Source organism: Tetrao urogallus, assembly GCF_951394365.1.
Source record: "Tetrao urogallus genome assembly, chromosome: 7".
NCBI classification, from domain to species: Eukaryota; Metazoa; Chordata; class Aves; order Galliformes; family Phasianidae; genus Tetrao; species Tetrao urogallus.
The window spans coordinates 6,775,618-6,800,706 of NC_136820.1; the positions used below are offsets into that span (position 1 = coordinate 6,775,618).

At 39.7% G+C, this 25,089-nt stretch overlaps 1 protein-coding gene across 1 annotated transcript in view; it reads right to left on the bottom strand.

The window, feature by feature from the left end:
• The window catches only part of STAC (SH3 and cysteine rich domain), a gene marked incomplete at both ends in the record, with an annotated part of 70,392 nt that extends 45,766 nt beyond the window's left edge, over positions 1–24,626 (bottom strand). Inside the window, 2 exons of the mRNA XM_079538607.1 lie at positions 1,902–2,178; positions 24,510–24,626. Coding sequence (XP_079394733.1) covers positions 1,902–2,178; positions 24,510–24,626 — 394 coding nt within the window. The remainder of the gene's footprint in view (positions 1–1,901; positions 2,179–24,509) is intronic.
• Positions 24,627–25,089: the final 463 nt, after the last annotated feature.

The following is a 25,089-nucleotide window of genomic DNA, read 5'->3' on the forward strand; positions in this document are numbered from 1 at the left end:
CATAGAGAACCTAGCAAGGCACAGATGTTTATGAACTGGAATTGCTCTCTGCAAAATTTGCTGCCAGTAATAATCTGTCTTATGCAGCAGTGTTTTGGAACAGTTTTGCTGAGTCATGCAGATTTGTGATCATATTAATCTCCATACAATTTTCATGAGAAGTTGCCAGAAATGAGAAGCACTTGGATTTGCAGTATATGCTTGTGAAACAGCTATGATAGAATATTCATTCACATTATAGGAAGAGACAAGTTCTGAGCCTGCTTCCATACAAGAAGCTGTTTTGTTTGCCTATCTTCCAGACATCCCTTCAATCTCTGGACTGTACAGTTTCCCTGGTATTGATGCTTTTATCTTTCTCCCTTTGACTTTTTCTACCCCTTAAATGGAAGAAACAAATATATGAAATCAAAACTCCTATTCCCCTGACTTTAGTAAAGCTGGGGTGGACAAAACCAAGACTTGTGTTTGATTATTTTATTTACAGAAGCAGGATTGTCTTGCATTGGATTTAACATCCTGCTGACTGGCAGCGGCCTTATGTAAAGAATACAATTCCTCAAACAAGCAGGGGGACACCAAGCACCCTTGTGTGGAAAATAAGGTACCATTCTTTGAGAAAGGTCAAACAATCCTATCAGCATCTTTCAAGGGCTTACCAAGCTTTCACATGCAAAGCAGTTCCACAACAAGGAGCATTACTTCTTACAGTAAGCTAAACAAACTGCAGACAATAGTTTGCACTCAAAGACTTGCTCTACTCCTATATAAAGCTAAACCAGCATTTCATTCCATGTACTGCCCCAAAACATGGAAATTGTCACTCGCTTTCACACTGGTACACTGCCACTGAGTTTATTTACTCACTGTGCTGGGGCCAGATGATAAACAATGAGGCCAGATCATGTGCATACTAAACTAGCAGCAGAGACACGCATTTGTAGGACTGCGTTACTGAATAGCAGCTCTTGCAGCTTCCCATAGCAGTGACCACACATGTAGTACATCTCTAGTCACCTGCCAGCATTTCTTTCCTGATCTCTACCCATACAGATAACCTGCTGTGTGAAGGATGCCTTTTTTAGATCTTCTGCTCTGTATTGAAAAATACTTTATGAGCAGAGCTCACCATGAAGTTGCATTTTGGAAGCTCAAGAGAATAATAAATGATTAGTTCTGTCCTCTATTTCTGTCAGAGAGTTAGTCCATGGCAGTAACTTATATTGACATGGACACTTTCAGAGATGAGAAAGAGAGATCCTTCAAAGGTATGAGGTTTTCGGATTGTCAGAGACAGCTAGAAGAGACACACCTAAATCAACAAGCCCAAGAAAGCCTGCACTGTGAATTCAGTTCTTATTTGTTCAGTTGACCTACTCTGCCAAAGCACGTGTTCTGAACAGCCAACATGCACACAAGTGGCTCAGAGCCTACCACCCAGCAGATGCTACTTCTTGCTCAGCTGAGGTAGTTGGGCATCATCACCATATTTAATGGAAAACAAGGGGCAGCAGGGTTGGGGCAATCATAAAGAACAAGAGTTAGAACTACTGCTGTATAAGAGAGAAACAGTAGCAAACAAATTTTCAAGATGAATTTCTGCAGTTTCTAGTATAATATATAACAAGGCTTGCACTCGGTGCTCAATATAACCTAAGTGAGCACAGAATTTAATGCTGGTAGAAACCCTCACTTGTTATTTATGACTACACATGTCACCAAGGAAAGAAAATCATGAGTGAATATAGATTTTACATTCGTTTACAGCAGATGTGACTTAAATGCAGACCTTTTTTGTATGAGAACCCTCAGCTGGACATCTGGGCTCTCACGAATTATGGAAAGTCATCCTGCACATTCTAACGTGGATGCCCACAGAGAGTTTGAAAATTGTTTCTTACCAACAATCATGTGGTTGCAGACATCACAGAAGGTGGGCTTTTTGAAGATGTGCTCCTGGAACATGTGAGCCTTGTTGTTTTCTGACAGCTGCTGGGTTCTGGTGGGTGAGGACGCCTGGCTCTCTGAGCTGGGGAGCTGCCCTGTGCTCGTGCTCACCTCCGGCATCAAGTCCACTTGCAGCTTCACATCACTGTTAGTCCTCTGGAAGAAATTGTCTGCACTTTTACTCCGCAAGCTTTTGGTCTTGAAGGAGAGTGATCGTTTGAGTTTCTGCAGCTGCAAGAAAGAAGCCAATCACAATTAGTTCCTCTTTCTTTTCAACAGCAAGGTGAGGCTCTTGGTTTTGGCATTTGCTGCTGCTAAGTAAGCAAAAGACAGTTTCTTGTCCCCCGGGCACCTGGGAGCCATTAGCAAACCTGGAGCCACCTGAGAAATAAAACTGACTCTAGAATTTAACTAGCAATTTCAAAGTTTAAAAAAAAAAAACAACAACAAAACAACAGATCCCTACTTGAAAATAAACCACTCTTCATATATTTTCTGATGTGGTAATAAACTCCATACCCCTAAGAAATGCTATTTTTCTTTCATGTATGACCACCAAGAGATACTGTAGAGAGCTGCACACACACTCCCTTGGAGAATATATTCTTCGCATTCAAGCATAAGAAAAGTTAGAGCCATTGCATAGCCTTCAGCAGCCTTTAAAGCTATTTCAGGAACAGATGTTAAATAGCATTACAAGAAGAGTGAATTCAGTAAATAAATTCGATATAATTAACTGCCTTGAATTTGGCAGAAACAGACTACACACAGTTTTGATGAAGGAACACTTGTTCAGTTTATTTAAAAAAGGTTAAAAGGTTGAGGAGCAATAATGGTATAGTTAACTAGTCAACTGCTAGCTAATGCATTAATTAATTCATACTAATTAACGAGCACCCATATAATTCCTTATAAAGTGCATTGTGCATTCATCACCAGATGTTACATCTGGAAAGATTATTGTGGTGAAAATTGGAAAGAAACAAACAGGGAAGGAATGCTCACCTGTATCAAAAGACCCAGGTTCACAGAAAAGACTCCCCAGAGAAGGGATCTCCAGAACAGACCCTTCCTTTGTGGCAGTCAGCCCTTAAATGGGTCTAGGAGAGGTGCAGCCAAGCTCCACCTCTTTGGTCACACAGCTGAATCGCCTTCACCTGTGCTCCCAGGGCTGACTCAGTGCTCGCCTCAGGTGAGCAATCAGTGGTTCAGGCTGTGACTCGACAGTTCCATACACCAGAATATTAAGTATCAGAATTAGACATAATCAACTCAAATTTATACTGTTTCTTTACCCACAAAGTGTCTTGTACCTTATCAGAGCTCCTCTCATCCTTCCCCCAAAGAGTTTTATGTAAGGCTGAGAAGGGCGCAGAGGTGATCCACAGAAGGCATCAGATTATCAACCACATCATTTTGCAGTTTTGTCAACTCACCCATGAGTAGGATAAAAGGAAAGCATCCTGGGAAAGCCAGCTTTTATCCACTTTATCTTTGCTGTCTCTGAAGTGTAATACCTCCATCCCACCTTTTTCCTCAGCATTAAATCAGCCATCACAGAATCACTTCAATCACTGCTGCAATTATCTGGATATAATGTGATATAACATCTGATGTTTTCCATGCCTCGTTGGCTGGCTGTGGCAAACCAGCAGGAATGGTTTATATTAGAAGCTGTTTATGTTAGAAACAGTGACGATTGGGAATCATAATTCACACTGATTTAAAGGGAAGAGTTCACATGCTTTCCCAAAAAAGCATAGGACTGTCACACTGACATAGTGGCCCCAGAGTACTTGTTCTTCCCAGTTCTTCTTTCTGATCCATCCAGTCTCTTTGCAGTGCAGCCATAAGTGCACTATGGGATAAGAGCCTGCAGGCATCCTGAGGGGAAGCCTCTCTACCACTTCCACACATAGGCAGCTTGCCCTTGAAGAAGGGAGGTTCTCCAGCTCTCTCCCAACTTTGCACAACACCGAACTCCCCAGTCCCAATAAACGGGCAAAACCCATCACCTCTGATTAACAGCATTTGTGTTTGCTACATGGAAGATTTCCCACATCCTGCTAGAGAAACCTTCTGCTCCCTGAGCTGCTTCTCCATAGTGGATTTGAGAGCCAGGGGGATCAAAGCTAGGGGCTTGTCCCACATCTCTCTCTGGGCACAACAGGAGAAGTCCTGGGTGCAAAGGAAAGAAATTCCCACCAGTTTGTCAGAAAGTCTCAGTGGGGAAATGGCTAAAGAAGAGTAGTTAAGTAAGTCAATAAATGCCAACTTCGAGGCAAAAGTGACTTCTGTTTTCTGAAAATCATTCAGCTGAAGGATAAGTAGAGGACTTGCTGAGCCTGAAAACCACCTTACAACAGCACCAACAAAATGTGAGATTCTTCCTCTCCTGCTTAGATGTTAAGTCACTGGCACCCAAAATCACTGTGGTTACTAAGTGCTTGAACTACTTCTTCTTCCCAGTGACAGCCAGAAGCTCAGTAATAACTTGCCCCCTTGCTACCGAAGTGCTTCCCACCAAAGTCAGACCTAATCAGTGCAAAAAAACACAGAATTACACCACCACAGGGTGGCTGAAATGGCATTCATTATTGATTTGCCATCCGTTTCTATAGTGTCACATGAAGTTAATTAAATTTCAAAATACTGCTTCTGCCACAGAAAGAAGAGTAAGCTGTGCAATACAGTATTTGTTATATCATGAATCAACTGTCTTTGAAGCTCAGCAATGCAGTATGTTTCAAGGAGTTCTGCTTTTACTACCTTTATAGCATTCTACCATGCACAGACATTTGCCAGTTTAGATATATTCCAGCACCCTTTTTTTCCCTGGGCAGAAAAGTCAGTAGTTTTCAGAAAAGGGAGGTAGTATAGCATCCAGGCCATGCATGTCCAAACCTATGCATAGGCACTCAGGTGAGTGTGCAGCTGTGCATACATCTACAGCCTCAGTGTTCAGAACAGAACACAGATATTCATGAAAAATTAGACCAAATTACATCTACAGGCTTGGCAGGCATCTCTGCATGAGCTAATAATCCTGAGCACTATCCTGTGTTAAAATCATTTTCAAGGTGAGCGTTCTTGCTGTTACTCAAATGGAGAATTCTCATTGTGAAGTGTGCTACGGCCTGGACCACTCTTTAACTGGATGATTTCAAATGTAAACACTGGCTTATAACAGGCTTGGTTTTGATCTGCCATTAACTGATTTAATGTACTTGTGATGCTACTCCCAAGGGAGAAGCTTGGAATTCAATTGGAACCAACTCTGTCAATAGAGAGAGAAGTATGCAAATTTTAGTATGATTAATTTCCTTCTGCAGAATTAATTTATTCCAAGGTTACGACATAGACAAAAACACTACCAAACTTTGCAAAAATGTAAGACTGTAATTGCTCTGTGTTTGACCCCACTCCAACTCCAGTGAAATATCACAAACAAAATCATGGACTGAACAAAGACCTAAACCAATCACTAAAAGGCTCTAAGAAACACACTGGAGATAATTCTCCTAGGCCTTTCACATTTTCTGTCCTGCAGGGAAGGTTTCAAATAAGCTTCTGCATAAATAAATAAATAAATAAGATCAAATTAAAATTCCCACAAGCACAAGAACTTTTCTAGAATTATGATAGGATCACAAGACTTCACAATACCGATCCTTCAGAAATGCAAACCTTTGGTATCAAATTCAAGATGTTCTGGTGGGTTGGAATTAGATGGGGAAGAGAGTTTGTCTCTGGTCAAAAGCTTTTTATCGGTCACACAACTCAATATATTAAACTTGTGGACAAGGAAGAGATAAGTGAAATAGCTAAACCCTGGATCTTTATTAACCTTTTTTTCAGCATTATCCAACACAATCTCCATCTTCTTCAGAGTTATTGAATGTTCGTGCTTCAAGGAATCAGGAAGCCCTGATGAACTACAGCTTATCAACACCTCCTCTTCTTCTGAATTCCCTTTACTACAGCTCTTCAGCTGCAGGCTGAAAGCAGCAGGCAGAAAAAGAACAGCTACTGAAATTCATTCCTAGTGTGATGTTGTTGCCAGTGATATTGATTTCAATGGGAGTTGCACCTGCCCTTGCTGTGGATTTATTTTACGTGGAAAGCACACAACTCTTGTCTACGATTTTGGTTTAAGAACTTTGAGGTGAAGCTGGGAAGATATCAGAGGTTTGAACTGCTTTATATAACTAACTTTGCAATTGAAAAGATAAATATATAAATTTCCAATTGTCTTCTGCAAAGAATAATTTGTTTGGGCTCCTAATCACCTCCCTGATGTCTAGAAGCTTCTTTCCCAAGACTCTCTGGCTCTGCCTACAACTGCAGACAATGTGGCTCAGTAGGAGCGGATCAGCAGAGTGAAATGGAGGGTGTTGAAATGCATACAGCATGCAAACATTTCAGATCACAGAATACTCTGAAAGAGAGCAGCCCATTAGCCCTTCTGTGCAGTAAGTGCGTACGTGGAGCACAAGCAAATCCCCAAGAGAAGCACTCTGCACTCAATGAGGCTGTGAGTTGTTCCACAACTGAGAGGTTTGCTTTGAAATTGTACTCCCAAACCAAATTAAAATGCTAAGGTAAGTTTCTTCTCCAATTCTCTAGAAGAACTTCTCCATCACACCTTCTTACCATCCAAAGCTCAGAGAAAGCCCCGCTTCTTCCACCTGAGTGCTTCACTCCTCTTTCATAAGCTCTCTCCTTAGTGATCTCAAGGTGAATGGTAGTTAACTGGAAGGACAAGCAATTTGATTATATTGTGTTTGCTTGGACCATTAGCTTTGGCATTCAGAGCAATCCTGATGGGAGTTATTTAATTCCCAACATGCTTAATCTTGCTCCCTGCTCAGCCACTGCTAGCCATCTTTGGCAGTAGTAGAGGCTCCTGGATGGCACGGGGCCAACAAGAAGGTTGTTTTTATAAATTTCCACACTTAACTTTATCTTCCACAAGAAAAGAACAAATGAAATAAGCTTATCCACTGTGCTTTCTGACAGACCACATGACAAAACCCTGATTTTCAGATGTCAGCTGTGCTACTGTCCTAGTAAAAACAACAGAAAAAGTGATTGCTTGCTCTTCTCTATCCCTTTCTTCATAGTAGCGTTAGAAACATCATTAGATGGATTACAAGTAACACGAGGCATTAATGGTGTTGGGATGAACCCTTAGGACAATTTGATTGCTGCAATTCTTATGTACCTCATTTGTTTAGCTATGGAGACTGTAAGTGCCGTCAGTGGTTTTTGCTCACTGCTGTAAAATAAACATCCACCTTCTATAAGGAATTATTTCTTCCTTCTTTCAGTTTCTTAAAACAACTTTCCAAATTATTTCACTCCTGTGTTATTATAAATGAAGGACTTCAACATGCAGAACTGTTGCATTGATTAACTAGAGATCATGTCAGGTGCATTACCAAAAGGGACGCAAACCAAAAGTGTTTCAAAAAAGGGAAAGAACAACAGTGTTGACAAATGAAATCTATTCTACCAAATGCAATCCATTTTTCTGGGCCAAAGAGCATTCATTTTGTACCAGCAACCCCCTGAATATACTTCAGATGTTAAATGGATTTGCTGAAGGACTACATGTTACCAGGGTGTCAGCTAGCCTGAAGGCATTGCTGGACTTCAGCACGCTGCATTGATCAGAGCAAATAAGGAACTTTCTCCAATAGAAATGCTGCTATTGTGAGCATGGAGGCTCACAGTTTTCTTCTTAAAATTGAGGGACACAAAAGCAAGTGATTTTTGAGCACAGATGAGAGTGGGATCGTTGTGTTCTTCTCTAGTTTCGATTTAAAAACGCAATGCCTTGGCATTTCAATGAGCAAAATAAGGTTATGACATGTCTGAAGCCAGTATGCAGTTTTATAAATAACGTGTTTGTCTGTTGATGAGAGAAATACCATGTCTCATGGAATTAACAAGATAAAAGGACATTTCAAACACTTAAGGGGTTGGTGTGTTTTTTGGCAAAGTATCCACGATAAAGTTTGTAAGCAAAGCTGATTCCTTTTCTATTTTCTCCTTTCTAAATAATAAATAGTACAAATACACTGCTAGTACAAACTGCATTAGCTAGATTGACTTCAATTGCTGCCAATTTATACAGTCTGAGAATCTAGCTCTATCATGTATTTGCGGCTGCCCTAGACAGCTTTCTTAGAAGCCTTTAATCCTCTTAATTCACTGCAGACAAACAGAGAATGCTCATCACTGCACAATCTGCTATGTAACATATCTGTGTTTTTTTTTTTCCCAGAGAGATTGCAAAGCCATTAGAACAAATACATTTGTTATTGCTGTAAAAATAAATAAATAAATAAATAAAAATCAATCATCTGTCTTCTCAAATACTGTACTGGACTTCTCAAAGGTAAAATCTTTTCTGTAATACCTAATAATAATATTATTGATTTCCCAGGTACCTCCAGGTATTCTGATTGGCTACTGTTGCTCTGACCATCATCCTTACATTACCCTCCCTGAACTCCACTGTTTTTGATACTCACCCACTGATCCTCACACCAGTTTAGGATATAAACCTTTCCACGCAGGTCTCTTACTGTGCTTTTCTTTGACATGCCGAGTCCTAACTACAATGAGATGCTCTGATTGGCACATCAGAGCGTAACAGCAGAAATTCCTGAAAGAGCCTCAGGGATTTTTTTCAGAGCACGCAATCTGAAGAGATGCTCAGTTGTCACCATTCCCACAAATGTCACTGTGAATCACACGTTCTCAGCCCTCTACTGATGTACTACATCCTTGGCAGCTGTGTGTCTGCATATCTAATTGGCAGACCTCTAAATTATCAAGAGGTACAGTCTGCACGTGTAGTCAAACTGTGTTTGCTTAGCAGTTTTGTCCCTCCTGTACAACTCTCTGGCTTGGTTTAAACCATCCTGAATACCTAGATCTGAACAATTCCTTCTGCTGTTGGTCCAAAAACCTACAGTTCGAGGTACATTTTCTAACATTGTGAAGAACCAGAACTAGAAAAAATGTGAAATAAAATGCCTGACAATATGAAATGGTTTGCCTTTTGCTCTAAACTCCTTTACATAGCCTTGAAATTCAGCATAAGCTGTGACAGGACAAAGTACTGCCTTCCAGGGAGTGGCACACTTGAGGAAACACACACAGTTTATTAACTACAATAATTTCTGTCAAATTTCAAGGAAATTCTTTTTTGTCTTCATTATATTCTGAGCAGGCTACTTAGTCATAAGGCACAAAAAAAGTAAACTCTATGTGAGATATTCTGCAACTGTGACTTACCCTGAGCTTATATTAACTTCCCTGCCAAATATATTTTCATACTAGCTTCTAAAGACTCACTGTTCTTTAAACATTTTAAAACAGCTTGTAAAAAGGAGGCAACATATGCAAAATAAATATAACAATATTTGTATGCATGTGAAAACCAGAAAATTAATTTTTAAATCAAACGCTAAGCAATTTTTTCTCCCCCTGAGAACAGCAACATTAAATACATTTATTTATCTAGCTAAAACTCTCAAATGTTCTATCTAAAATAATTTTTTTTCTGTTAAGTTTTCAAGCAGCCCTATTTCGATGTACTCAACATTTTTTTCTTTTAATCTAGCTACACTAGAATCAGTAATCTAAAAAAAAAAAAAAAGGCTTTATGTTACACTTCTGTTCCCAAGAGATTTCATCTCTATTAGTATTGCTTCAAATTTCACAACAAGTTGAGTTTGAGAAAAACGCTTGTGAAAGAGTGGTTGTTTTATCATTGTGTTTGTGTCACTCAGTCATGGTTTGAGCTAGGAACAGGTATGAAGCCTGTTTCTAGCAGAGAGGAAAACCAGTGAATCTTTCTCAAATCTGAAGCATTACAAGCTCACAACTCACAAGAACACCTTTCAGAGAATCTTCTCATCCAAATCATGAAAATCAGATTTAGAGCCCCAAAGTCAGATATGCTGAATTCACTGTGTTTAGCCCAGTGATAATCAGTTCTTCCTCCTTTATGAACTCATGCACAGATCAAAACATGTTACAGATCAAACTAAGCAATGCTTCATCCATTCCTAAAACATGTTGATTGCTTTTTGTTGGGATTGGAAATTGCTTTTCCCTTCTCTTGCCTCAGCTAGCAAGGAGGAGATGCTTCTTTCCAGAGAAGGCAGCAAGACTATAAATTCTGTATTTAATCACAGGAATATATTCTCCCTTCCACCAAATAGCTGTTTCAACATGGGTGGTATCAGCTGTGGGAGATCTCCTGTAATTCAGGTTATGAGAAGTGGCTGGTGGAATGACTGGCTACAAACTTCTCCATGGCTCCTCTCTTCATGGCCAGGCAATTTAATCTCCAGTCTTTCCTCCTGGTGCTAGCAGACAAGCTTACAACACAAGCAAGAGATGATGAGGAACAGTCCTTCCATTTCTCTAAAATCCTCTTCTAACTTTCGGTCTCCAAATGGATGTTTCCTACTTCTTGGTTGATAACCCTGGGTTCACCTCAGGCATCTGATTGCTAAGCATCTGGTCATCTCCATACTTTGTCCCTATTACAGTGATGTGCACGTGTGGTTATCTCCTAACTTTTGACATAAGAGGAATTTAGACTGTTGTCTCTGAGGTCTCATCCACGAATCCTGCATTTTGCTGCTCCATTTGGATATCTCTTTTCCATTTCACCTTCTAAACAGAACAGTGATTTCCCTTTGGTAACTCCTGAAGTACTCTTGTAATAACCTTTGCAGCAGTGGAAGAGGCACAATGAATTCTGGATATTAAAAGGCTGGATTTCAGAGTAATGTAAATCCAGGCAGCCCTGCTGAGGTAAATGAAGCTACGCTGCACGCACCTGCTGAGTGTCTGCAGCAATAATATTAAGGCCTGAGTTTTGCTTCTTTTTCTTCTCACGAATAATCTGTGATGAATATGATTGTGAATGTAGGATTAATCATCTACGATTGTGCCCTTGTATCTGTCCACCTATGAAGCATGCAGCATTATTTTCCATTATTGTTCTTTTGTGAAATTAAAGCTCACTCAGATCATCTTAAAAAAGACAACTTCTGCTAAGAAGTGCTGGTCTGCCTATGGTATAAATTTTCACCAATTCATTTTGTTCATGTGTTCTTTTTTTCTTTTCTTTTTTTTTTCTTGTTTTTCCAAGCAGAGCTGTTTAGCTGTTCAGCAAAAGCAGACACTACTTTAAATGGTAGTATGTCTCTTGAAACAAGCATGGAAATACATCTGGCAGGGCGGCTGACAGTAACAGAGGGGGACAATTAACATCAGCACCAGGTCCCACATACCATATAATCACATTTGTATTGTCCACAGAAAGGAGGAATGAGATCTACTGGGAGTTGTGATAGTTAATATTTTAGCATATCCACTCCTCCTTCTGGGGTTCCAAAATTAGGCTGTTAAAATTGCTTCATGATGAAAGCATATAAGTGCTCAGCTCTAGAACAGAGTTGTTGTCACTGGGCCAAATCCTAAGGTCTTTGCTCACTCCTAGCTCCAGCTGACTTCAGTGAGCATGGCTCCCAAGTAAAGGTTGGGGATTTGGCAGGACTATTGTTTTGCTTCTTTTGAAGTGAAACTTTTTGTTTTTACTGTTTTACTTTGTGCATTAAAAGCAAAGGATTTCTGCGTGTAGCATGAATAGCCACCTGAACACATGTGGCATCCTGTTATCTGAAGGACCTTATTCATCCTTCCTATTTCTGAAACCCCGTCAGTCAATCTCTTCTCCTCACAACCAAATGCTGACAGACCCATGGAACACCTATGCCTCTTGCTTTTGTTTTTCCCAGATGTTTGTTTCAAATTTGTACCTAGTGTGACTTTATTCTGCCTAGATTTCTTGCTTAACTACTGTGCCTTAAGTCTGAAACAATGCTCTCTCATTTTCTGATCACAGAAAGAGCAAAACCATAATGCCAGGATTTGGTTGCTATATGGCCTATTAGCTTAAAAAAAAAAACTACCCAACACACAAACAAAGCTATTCTGGCTTATTTGATTCCATAGGTTTCTGCACCTCCTTTCCTGTCAATCCACAAACAGATTCACGTCTGAATTATACAGCTTGTTCCCTTCTTTCCACTTCAAACTCTTTAGTGGGAAGATTATGCCTTACAGAATATTAGCAGTGTTTGTTGGCTCATTTTCAGTTTTTCTGTTTTCACAACCTCCTTCCCCTCCAAGTGCTTATTTTTACAACCTGGTAGCAGAATTACTGCCTCCTCTCTTCTTTTTATTCCTCCCAAATCCTGACACTGTCCCATCCCAGCTGCTCTGGAGACCAGGTTACTGGCATGGTTGTTTTGGCAATGTCTGTTCTGAAGCCCAGCAGGACCCCTGCTGTCCTGGTGTGCAGATTTTACACAGCCTTGGCACCACTTGATCTGCAGCCCAGGATCTGGGAGGAGCATCAACAGCACAGGTCGAGCAAAGACAGTTAATGCCTTCTCAGTGCTCTACCTGGGGCCCCAGTGAGTTTCTTTCATCTTGTTTTTCCAGCTTTAGAGTCCTACAGCAGCTACCAGATACATGGCACACACTGTCATTTATAAATCAAAATCTTTTTCCACCTTGGTAACATTTTCCTTGCTATACATCTAATTACTTTACTATCGACCATGGCAGAGATCTGTTTATTTCCAGATCCAGTTCTGATCTGGCAGAGTTTTCTCACTACAGGTCTTCTCATAATGCAATTTAGGGCATGCATTTATATCTTCCAACACATCTACTCAGTCATTTTCTAATTTTCAAACCACACTCCCAAATCATTTGAAGGAAAATTACTCCTGTATTACTCAGTTTTCAAGGAACCTTTTAGTAGTACAGAAAGTTTCCATCTAAGTAAGTCTGTCCTTTGTCTTACCTTCATTCCAGGTAAGTGATGCTCAGCAAAAACTGCATTCAGTGTCATACATAAAGAATAAACCAAATATCCACATGAAGAGTTTATCTTGATGATGATGTTGTTGTATATATGGAATTACAGTTACTTGGCACTTGACGGAGATACTTTCAGGACTGAATAATGCATCAGGTTTATAATGTGAATGTATATATTTGGAGGTGTTAATCGGCAAGTTATGCATGAGATTTATGGTACATCTTTTACTCCTTTTACCTCAGGCTAATCTGTTTCTTTTGTATTTTTCCTAAACTTCCAAGCTGCTGAACATCTTCAGCCAGCTATTGTTTCAAGATCAACCCTGCAAAACAAAAACATTTTATTTTTATCCTCGCCAGCTGCACAACTTTCCTTCTCAAATTATCTCTATCAAAGTTTCAAAACAAAAAAATGACTGACTGCACTGTTATACTGAGACATCTAGCTTCTAAAAAAAAAAAATAGTTATACACAGAACATCACAAACAGAAAGGGAGAATTTAAGACTGTAACTTTGAGGTACTACAGCTTTTACTCAGTATTAAAAGGGATCTTTAAGCCCCTCAGAATCTAAGTTTAAAGTTTAGCTGCTGCTACTGAAAGCCTGTGCACAACGAGCTAAGAATTAAACAATAAATTAATAAAAGACTTGTAACACAGTCACACAGTTAGGCTCTCCAAAAAAAAAAATGAAGCATATTTAAACTTCAGATTGTTGGTGTTGAGAGAGAAAAGAGCTTGGTATTGACATACGATACCAACAGATTTTTACAGTAATTGTTTTTATGATAGGAAAGTGAGGAATTTCAAATGAGTAAAACACTGTTGTCTGACAGAAATAATGGGAGTGACTTCAGTGGGGTTGCGCAAGGGATTCAGGCAGGCAAGAGAGCAGGGGGGAAGAAGAGGAAAGGAAAGCCAAGTGGGGACTGAGCATTTCATGTTCACGTTGAACATGAATCCTGGTTACTTCCATGAAATGCATCACTTTGGCTAGGCTGCTGTCAGAGTAGCTACCATTCTTGTATCAGCAGAGTGGCACTGATCCATGAGGAGTGTGGCGTATTATAGCAGATATCAGAGCCTGAAGAGCAAGCAACCACTGTTGAATTGAAGAGCAAGTGCACTGATAACTTCTAAGATTTATACCTGCTTTTTCTCATCAACTGATTTTTTTTATACGCAGCAGTGACTTTGAGTATGACTGCGCTGGAGGAATGATAACTCATGGAAAGGAGATCTTTTTCTGGAACAGGGCAGCTGGTAGTAAAGGCCAAATGATGTTACCTCACTTGCTACTTCAGGAGTATTGTATTTACTGCAATGAGTTCCCTGCAGAGTCAGAAAAAAAAACAGGCTGGTTTCCTCCTGTTGTTTAAAAAGGATCTGGTTCTTTTTATCTGACCTGAGGGGCTCCTTCTTGTGGCCACCATCTATTCACAGGTGAATTCTCCTCAGAAATTTTAGGTTTGGTTTTCATTTAAAAAAAAATATATATATCTTTGTAAAATGCTTTTAATTCATGTACATTCTAGCAAGCGTCAAGTAGGTTTGTTACAACTGTTGGAATTAATTTTAAATTTGAGTATCTACAGAGACTCATTTGTCCAAACATTTTTCTTAGATGCCAGGTAGGAACTGCTGAAAGAAAAAGTGCAGAATAGGAGCCCAGGGTTGTGTACAGGAGCCTACAATGCTATGGACACAGGAGCTCAAAAGCCCTCCATTGGCAACAGAGTTAAAAGAGATCTCCTGAGTTACATTACTACCTACCTAGATAGGAGACCCAGACAAGTGGAGATGAAGAGGGTTTGATTTCTTCTTGCAAAAGGAATGTTTTCTGTTACCTCATTGTCTGAGTTCTAAATTTATGTATAGTTTCCTTCATATACATTATGAAGAGAGCATGATGTTACATTGAGAGATAAATAGGCACCCACACGCAGAGCCCAGACAGTATAATGCCAGACAACACAGGGAAACTAAAATGCAACTTGAAGAATTTGTGAATAAAACAAGCCCAGCCTGGATACAGATGAAAAGGAAAGTGCAGACAGTAAGGTTTGCTTTTTTCCAAGAGTACTTATGGCATGAGTGCCAGCATCCACGTTAATTCTAAAAGGTCCCTTCCCTGACTGAAGAACCACCATGCATTTTCTTAACTGGCACGTTTAAACTTGGCTAGCCTTGGAAACCTCGAAATCTGGTCCCTAAAGACAAACCTTGCACTGTGTCAGAGAGCCTAGCCCTGGATTAAAGCATTTGGGTGAGAAAAGGTGCAGAGAGAGAAGTACTGAAAGGCAGAGAGAACAAGCCAGCAAAAAAAGTTAAGTGTTCATCTGGATCTTTTGGATGGCCATGAGAGTGAAGTTCATTTGTCATTATGAATAACTACAGGAGGTAGATCTAACTGCTGTGCACCTGCCAAAGACTGCTCTGTGCCCATACTTCATGAAACGAGTACATGATTGATCTTGTAGCTAGAATTTAATAGCAGTGCTTCATATCTTGAAGCCTGGATAGGCTCAATTTTTTTTTCTCTTTTTTGTCATAGGTGCATAACTTTCCATTATAGGACTGGCTGCAAAACAGCAATTCCACATAGCAAAAAAAGTTCTGATTTTGAATGATTTTTTATTTTTCACATTGACATAAAAAAACAACTGCAGCCTTTCAAAATGTCTATGAGAGGACTGTGAGCAGAAGAGTAAACTTCCAGGGAAAGAAACAGTTGGCCAGTTTTTGTCTGTAAGGTTCAAGACCTTGCTCTGACAGATTCAAAGAGGTGTTCACCCTACTTAAATTCAAGCTCTTAACTCAGCAGTAGCTGTGTACTGTTGTAAAAGGAAAGTGATTTCCTCTCAAAGAGGCTAATTCAGAACACATTAGACAGGCTTTTGCTTTAAATTACACCTGTGATAAAACTGCTTCTGTGTCTGTTTGTAACACAGGGAGACTGAACTACTAACTGCCAAAAGTTGGGCTCTAATTACAGGTGGGTCTGTATGAATTTAACCTATGAATTTTTCTCCTCTTTTGACTGTTTCATCTGCAATGAGGGAAAGGTTCCTCAATAAAGTGTACACATTCAGTAAGTACTTCTCCAAAACAAAGGCTTTGACCAAAAAAAAAAGAGCACTTGACAAACACACTTAATCAAAACATTCATTATCAGGCATGTCTGGCACATCATCACAAGTCACGTTACCATAGAATCACAGAATGATTTGGGTTGGAAGGGACCTTCAAGATGATCTAATTCCAACCTCCCTGTTATAGGCAGGCTTTTTTCAGTCTCTCTGCTCAATCCTGAGATATTTTGGTTTTCAGAGTCAGTACCAGAGCTTTTAAACTGGCAGGAGAAAAACTGGCATATCAATAAGGAATATTACACCTATACATATGATGTTCAAGGATTTCTGTGCCTCAGGTCAGGAATCTGACTTGGACTATAAAAGCTGGTCATTCCTCTCCATTTTGCATAAATAATTTTTGCAAAACTCAAATGAAATTAAATGTTGGGGGTAATGGAGATGTGAGTGGAGCTCTAAGACCATATTTAACTATATTTGCTATAAAAAGCTGTCAGGATGACTTTGCTCTCTCACCTGAGCTATGTAATTCTTTGACTTACTCTGAGAAAAAAGCTATATATATTATACATATATATAAATAATGATTTTAGTAGCTTTGCGAACACCAGCTTGTAGTATTTTGCTCCTTTCTGAATCAAACCTAATCATCAGTTACCGTACTTCAGACGCATTTTGCTCTCTTATTCAGAACACTAGACTGCTAAAATGAACTTAATAAAGCAGTGCATGTGTGGCATTTCAATAAAGCTTCTAAATGGCACTCAGAAATGAAGCATATTGTGTCTCAAGAAAAGAAAAGCATTCAAGCAATCACTGTTAACTCACCTAAAGGCCTCTTGTCTGTAAATTCATATTGAACTTGCAGTGTTCTGCAGCTAGGAAACACCCTTTCCTCACAATTATTAATTGATTGGTCATTCGCCTATGCAACTGCAAATTGTGCAGGACAGTCAAGGATATCAATTTGTGCATTCACTACTGAAAATTTAGTCCTCTGCCTGACAAATATGGGGAAAAATATCAAATATGAGACTAATGTAATCTTCTACCCATCATAAGCGTACAGTAATGGCTCAGATAGGCAACAAGAAAAATACTTCTCATAGGACTATCAGAAGCAATAGTTTGGGATCAAGTGGTTATGTGCTACTTTCATTTAAATTAAATAATTTGTGAGGGAAAAAATAAACCTTTAAGCAAAGTTTGGGACTTCAAGAGGATAGCGTTTGATGTGCTTCATTCTCTTAAAAAAATTCAAAGTCTTCAGCACTCTCAGATCCCTAGGGATTTATTTTATACCACCATGGCACCCTGGAGTGTGACACAGAAAGACCCAAGCCAGAGTCTGTCTGAACTAATACGTCCATCAAAAGCAGCATGGAGGTCTTAGCAGTGATCTAGAAAGCAGCATAGCTATGTAAGCAGGTTGCTATGCTGCTGCTAATGAGTGAAGGCTGTCAGCAAGTACTGAGAGCTGATGAATTCCTATGGCCATGGGGTGTGGAATGGCCTTGGCCTTTGTTAGAATAAGGTATCAGGTTAGAGACATGCTTCAAAGAGAAAGGAGACAGAACAGAAACCATTAGATACTTGGACGTGGTCGGGTGTGCAAGAGGTGTAGAATTTCTTCAAAGTAAATATGTTAATGCTACTTGTAATATGAAACAAAAAGGAATAAAAAGATCCCATTGATGTACGTTCCTGGCAAACTGCTTGAAAACAGTTACCTCAGAAAGGAAATTGGGAAAGAGTGGAATCCACAAAAAAATGGTAAAGAGTGGAGTAAGAAAGAAGAGTAAAAAAGAAAACTGGTATGCAAATGAAATTTGAGCTTTCAAGTTGAGCTGCTAAGGTTTAAGCACATTAATTGCCAAGAAAAGCTGAGAGAGCCCTTGCAAAAGGTATTTAAGGAAATGTCAAAGGATTGATGCAGACTAGGGAATGGAAAAGAAGAAACAGACTGTGGTAAAGCAAAGACAAGATAAAAGGCAGACTCAGAATTTATCAAATGCTTCATCTCACATTCTTCCCAGAACAATGATCCTGGGGTAAAATAACAGGAATAATAGGAAAGTATTTGCAGAAATTGATGGTATGACATCAAAAAAGCAGTTCAATATACCTGCTGAGGTGAAAAGGAGAAAAATCTCTATTACAAAATTTTACTTTGCAAGTCTAGGACCAAGTTTTCTTAACAAATTTTATCAAGCAGGAAATGACACAGAAAATTTATTTCAGGAGGGGGGAAGAGGGATCCCAGAAAATGAATATTTATTGATCTGATCTCAACAGTGCAGCCAGCAACAACAACAATAACAAAAAAAAAAAAAAAACAACCAGATCCTCCTAGACTAGTTATCTTGGACAAGATGAAAAATTTTCTAGTCAAAGAAAATTTGGTAAGTCAAAGGAAGATGTGGTCTATTTCAATGTTCTATCAAATAGGAATCTATTAGCCAAGACTAAAGAATGGAAGTAGTGGAGAAATTGTAAGATGTGAAGGAAGGTGAGTCCAACAGATGAGAGTTTCTGCTGAAGGAAGTACTATCTTGAAGGAAGACCATTAGTGGAGTGCTTCAAAGAACGACACCAGTCATTTTAAGGCCAATCTTGCTTTCTGTATTTTCACTACTGAATGTGATGAGATGAAGAACAGAGTTTATTTTATATCAGCCTGACTTGTTTGGCCTAGAAAATGAAAGGCTTGGAAAGAATATAAAAGTCTACTCCCAAATGATGGAAACACATACTAAGAATGGTAAAGACCTGTTTCAACTAAAGTAGTACTATCAAAAGTACAGTGCCACACAAGCTAGCCAGAGATGAAGTTAGACTGGAATTAGAAGGAAGGAGAGAGCAGAGGGCATCCCTTAGCCATTAGAGCATCCAGGTGCTGGAAGTCTTTCAGAAGGAGTAGCAATAAATTCTTAGCATTACTTTAAGGCAAAGAGTACAGGATAATAGGCTGTGATGCTAGATTTGGACTGTCTTCCAGCTTTGAAAACAACTTTCTTTGTTTCAGTGAAAATTCACACTTCTAGTAAATCTATTTCTTACCATGAAGACTTGATTCAAGTCATCTTTACTTGCTGAAAGATAATAGACATTTTCTTCACTTTGGCAAGATAGAAAGTGCAGATAGAGGAGAACGAAGTGATCACTTTTCTGTTTTGCCTCAGATATCTCAATGCACCTAAGAAATGATCTGACATATATCTCAAAGCAAAAACAATAGCAGTGTTTTAGTCAGGAAAAAAGTAGGAAAGAAAGTCAAAATTAATGTAAAAACTAGAACTCTGCTCAAGAAAATATCGATAGACTATTACTTTCTTACTGTTAAAGAAATCCTCTAGTTACTTAATCTGCTACAGAAAGTAGCATCTTCAAAACACTTCAGCACATTTATTTCCCTTAGTCTTACTTCACAGCATGTACTCACCATTTTATGCAGAGGCATGTGGGTAAGATTAAGGAGAATCCTTCCACAGGATTTTTTTAAGCTCTTTGGTATTCCTTTGAAGACTACAGCAGTAGTTTACATACTGGGTATTTAGCAGTAGTGTGGAGGGTGAAACACTAACTGCACACCATACTCTCTGCCTCTTTAAATATTTATTGGTGAGTAACCATCTATGGAGCCTCATAAAGAATTAACTCTTTAAATGGGGAAGATCTCTGCTTAAGTGCATAGCACAAATCCTACATGATTTAAATCCCACACAATCCTATTTAAAATCCAAAGAGTTTCCAGCTGTTTGCGTTGTTCACTCTCTAATATTACCACCTGGTTTTGAAATCCTATGCAAGCAATATTGCTCTATTACACTAGAAAAACAGGAGAAAGTAAATTCAACCTTCTCAATTGATTTGGGGATGTAAGTAAATTACACCTAAATCTTGAACCTCAATGCTGAATCAACTTCTTGGTCAACTACTTTTCAACAACTTCCATCTTATGTATTACGTATCAGGTTATTCATAGAGCTTGAACAATTGAGCTACATCTCCTGAACTGACATTTATGAATTTCCTTGAATGCTGGCTAACGAATAGTATGTGTGCAGAAGTGCCAGACTGAGAAACTCACTTGCGAAATACATATTCCAAATGTCATATTCATTTCGAGGATTAGTTTCTACTTTTTTTTTTTCTCCATATTCAGCTGTTCAACTTACCTAATTGACCTGAGTGTAAGCAATTCGTTAGGCTAATGAAATTGTTGGTGTGAAGCTATTGCATCAAAGATACATGACTGCAGTACATCATAATTATGCCTGAACTTTAAAAAAAAAAGTAGATGGAAATGGGCAAAGCTGTGAAAGAATATTTGGCCTTCATAGATATTGACTACTATCTATAAATAAGTAAATTTTACATGAGAGATTGCTTCCAATGACAAGGGTCAAGGCTTACTACTCCTTCTAGCAAGAATCTGACATGTGTTTTACATACTTTAAATAAGTCACTAATAATCCAAAGACCAGCGCTGACCAATCCTGCAGGTACTAGCTTAACCATCACAGATGCTCAAGCACCCTTAAAACTTAAAAACAGGAAAGGCATTTTCTAAGACGCAGTCCACTGTCTATGAATATCCCCAGCCATTATTCACAATATAGCAATAATGACTTGACTCAAACCTACTCAGAAATCATCACATGGTCTCCTTCCTCTTCATATAGATGTGCAAGTTAAATATAAAAAGGATAAAGGTAAAGGAGTTATGTGCCAATTATGCCAAAACATACAGAAATATTGTCAGATGTGACAATATTTTCTTTACACTCATCTTCTGTCAAATTTTAGCTTTCTTTACTACATTCAAAGTACCTTTATACACAAGAGACATCAGAAATGTGATTTGATTGCTGCCACCACATTTCTGCCTCTGTTGCTAAGTTAGTAGTTGTGCAAGTGTGTAGTGCGTCTTTAATTGCTACCAACAGGAAGAAATCCTTCCTTAGAATTCATTAGCCAATGAATTCCTCACTCCTTGAATTGAAAATACTGAAAATTATTTTGCAAATCGGCTATTTGCCTTTTGGAAGGCAGATGTGAAGGACCTACGCAGGTAGGAGGCGCGATTACAAGCAGATGCACGTAATAGAATTAGCAACAATATGCATTAATTTGGTACCCTCATATTCTCCTAATATACTTCAAGTATCCACTTAAGTCATACTTAGATGTGAAGTAAATGGTTTCAAGAGTCAACAGATTAATTTAATAAGTTCATTATTAGCTTTGCAGCATTCTTAACCATTCCAGCTCTAGGGCGTTTAGCACAATAGCAGTACATGTAGTGCTACAGGATGGCCCAGTTACAGTGTTTACTACCCTCTGGATATCTGTCTGAAGTTGTATTAACAAGGCGTCACAATGGAAGTGCTATCTGTAAAGTATGTGAGGGCAACACAGTCCAAAAGACGCATTCACAGTATACAGTACTGTATCTACTACATGATAAAGCTAGCAGAACATTTGCTGTTTACCATCTATTTACCATCTACTACTTAGAACAAGTAAAATGGGCTTGCTTGTAGAGACCAGGCAATTTCCTTATTCTGAGCAGCTTTGTTGCAGTTCAGGCATGAAAGTGCTCATGATGGGTAAGACATGCAGAAGAGAATGGCCTTCCAGCTTTCAGTGTCTGTGTGGACTCACCAGTAAATACGCTCCTAATCCATAGGAAAATGTGGTGGGAAATGTTAGGTTTTATTACAGGCAAGCTGGTTTCCTATGGCAAAGGTGTGTACATGCAAGTCATTCTTTCAAGTTTTAGGTATTTGGTAACATCCTAAAATTCTGCTTCTCAAACTCATGCTAGTCAGGAATTGTAGCATCTCCCCTGTGTCATCATCTGAGTACAGCCTGGAGTGTGCTAGAAAAAACCCTTTTTCTGGACTTTGTTACTGTAAGGGACTACGTGTCACAGTCTATGATTACGAAAGGCTGGAAGCAATGTCTCTACATTAGCTCTACATTAGTTTTTCAAAATTATCATTCCACTGAAATGTTTCCAAATGCATTTTGAAGGTTGCTGTTATCCACATTGTTTCTGTTTCTATATTTGGAGTCATAATAGTGTTTTACCTCAGAAACAAGCTATTATGAGGTAATTAGACCCTGCACAAACTGTTCTGCAGTAACTGCAGAAGGCATGAACTTGTTAACTTACACAACAGAGGGTACCTGAAGAGAGCAAAGCCCTCTGTGATTGACAAGACAGCAGCCTAGGCAGAAGACACAGTGGAATGAAAGCTAGTGCACAGGCCATTGGCACTCACTGACATATGTCTCTGTCAGAATCTTTGGCTTCTGAAGTACATAAGCTCTCCTGGAAAAAAAAAAAAATCCTGAAGTCATTGATAATTTTTCCATCCCTCTGCTTACTAGGACAGAAAAATCTTATTAACCTGGTCTAGTATTAAATGTGGAGGTTGGTGTCCCTGCATGTGGCAGGGGGGTTGGAGATTCATGATCCTTGAGGTTTCTTCCAACCATGGCCATTCTGTGATTCTGTCAACCTAGTGATCACAGGGCTTTTTTGACTCCATCTCTTGAAATGACAATACAGAACATTTTCTGATCTTATGTGCAGTTGTAAATGTGAATACACAGATTACATGTTTACTTAAAATATTTGTATGCAAGTGATGGCATCAAAAGCACGGTCACGGCTTTTGCCTACTGCAGTGTATCACTCTTAATGCTCACAAGATTGGAAAAATTGATGATGGTAATGTTTGATTAGAAACTGCTTAGTAGTCTTTTTGCTCTCTGGCTAAATGTGCCTAACTCCTGTTGTCATCCTTCTGAAAGCATGCACAAGGAGCAGAAAGGATCCCCACATGCAGCGCTTTGCTTTGTCTTTGTTTGGGATTCCTGCCTGTCTGTTCATTTTGAGAAACTTGGGTGCTCTGTGACCCAGTGGGAAAATCCCTCATGTGAGCAGCACTTTAGCTCTGTAACAGCTTGCTTGGCTGTGCCTGGGAACAGAGGGAGCACTCATTCCACCTGGCCCAGACACAGGTACAGCACAAGTGAGAACCTGGTGCTGGCAGTGCACTGAAGGCTCCAGCTCCTACTGGGACTTCATTGGGGAGCTGAGCTCCCCTCTGGATAAATACCAACAGCAATTCTGGGGAAATGCTCTCTGTGAGAGGATTTAGGTACATATCAACCGGATCCTTTTAGAATCTAGTGCTGAACCAATAACACATTTACTCTTTCCCTTCTCACCAGGGAGACTGCAGCAGTGTCCCAGTAGTGCTGAATGTATATATTGAACAACACGAACAGGGAATGATATTGTTGCTGGGAGAACTCTTCTACAGAGGTTGTTTTACATAGGGGACACCTTAGTTCTCCTCCTTGGAGTAAAGCATTCAAAAAAATCCCAAAGCCTACATCAGAATTCTACCCAGACAGACTCTTGCCACTTGCCCTCTGAAAACCTAGTTTTAACTGCAGACTAACACAGCAGCTTTCATACATTATACCGGGCTCCTAGTGCCTTTTAAACTCAGGCCAACACAGACCTTCCCTGTCAGGCAGCTGATCTGCTCACATGGTATTTTTTAAGCCTCTACCCAGCTGTAAGCTCCAACTGATAAGGACCTCCCCATTTTGATACATTTACCTGGCACATAGCATCACTGTGGAAGTCTACAGGAAGATCTGGCAGCTGCTGTCATGATACTGATCATAAGTAAGTAGCAGAGGATCAGTAAAATCATATTATCCAAGAAAGCTGCAAAGAACATTCATTATCTTCGGATACTACTTTCCTCCCCTTTCTACTCAATCTTCCAAGTCATACTGGCAGGCAGAAAAACTTTTCATGTAGTAGTCAATTAAAAATTTAGGGGCCGTGCCATTTGAGCTGGATGTTGGTTTTCAGTAAGATGCATTGAACCGCATTTAGTAATCAATAAATAAAAGGCTGGGGAAAAAAAAAACAAAAACACTTTCTGGGTAGTGTACAAAAGGATTCTTGTGCCAAAGCTGTCACTTACATCCCATTTCAACTACTGGCTCGTTAAACAGTGAAAGTTCACTGATGGGTCTGCTAGAGGGGAAGAGGGAAGTGGAACATCTAAAGTCTCCCACCAAAATAGTCCTCTCTGGACAAGTCAGAAAATAAATAATTCCAGCCATGAACAAAAACCCTGTGAGTGATCTGATGCTCAATGTGAAAATAGCTAAAATCACCTGTTGGCAGTGATCCCCTCCCCGATCCCCTTTCCTCCTCCAGGTTCCTAGCATAATAAGGAGGTGAAAACACAAACCAAATTCCCCAAACCCAACCATCTCAAAAGGCAAGTCTTCCCCAGTTCAGACCCTGAGCCTCCCGGGTGACAGGGAGAATTCAGTAGTAGGAATGTCAGAGCAGACACTGCAATTGGAGGTGGCTCACAGCACTCCACTGCTGATCCTGCCACGGAGCTTCAAGCACAAATCAGAGCAATACATCTTTTTTTTTTTTTTTTTTTTTTTTTTAAAAATAAAGAAAAGAAAAGAAATAAAAGACATCTAAGTACCTTAGATTCCTGACTGGTGGTTGATGCTGGAGATGGAGGCTGCTCTGTGCTCTCCACTTCATTCTCTTTCTCCACACTGTCCACGCTGACTTCAGTCATGCTGCTCGGAGGAATCATTTTCCCTCTAAGACACTGCTAGTATCAGGAAAACGAGCTACAGACCTTTCTTGCTTTTTCTCATTTAACGTCCTCTTTCTTCTCTGCTCTTCTCGAGCAAATGAACTCTGACCACTCAGTTTCACTACATTTGCAGGACTAGAATTCTCTGGATTTTCTGGGTTTTTTTTTTTCCTTCTCCTCCTCCTCCTCCCCTTCTTTCCTCCCTCCTCCCACCCCTCCCCTGTGTGGTTCTGCTGCACGGGGAGCAAGTTATCCACGGCTCCGCAGGGCAACTGTGTGCCAGCTTCTCCGTTTTCCCCGATCCTTCTCTCCTCAGCGTGAAGCCCGGAGGTGAGGAGCAGAGTCGTGACCATGAGCCCGCAATCAGCTGGGAGTGAGGCAAAGCAGAAAGCCCCAGCCACACACATGCAGGGCACTGGAGGGAGGAGTTGGATTTCTAATGCTGTGAATAGCTTTGGGG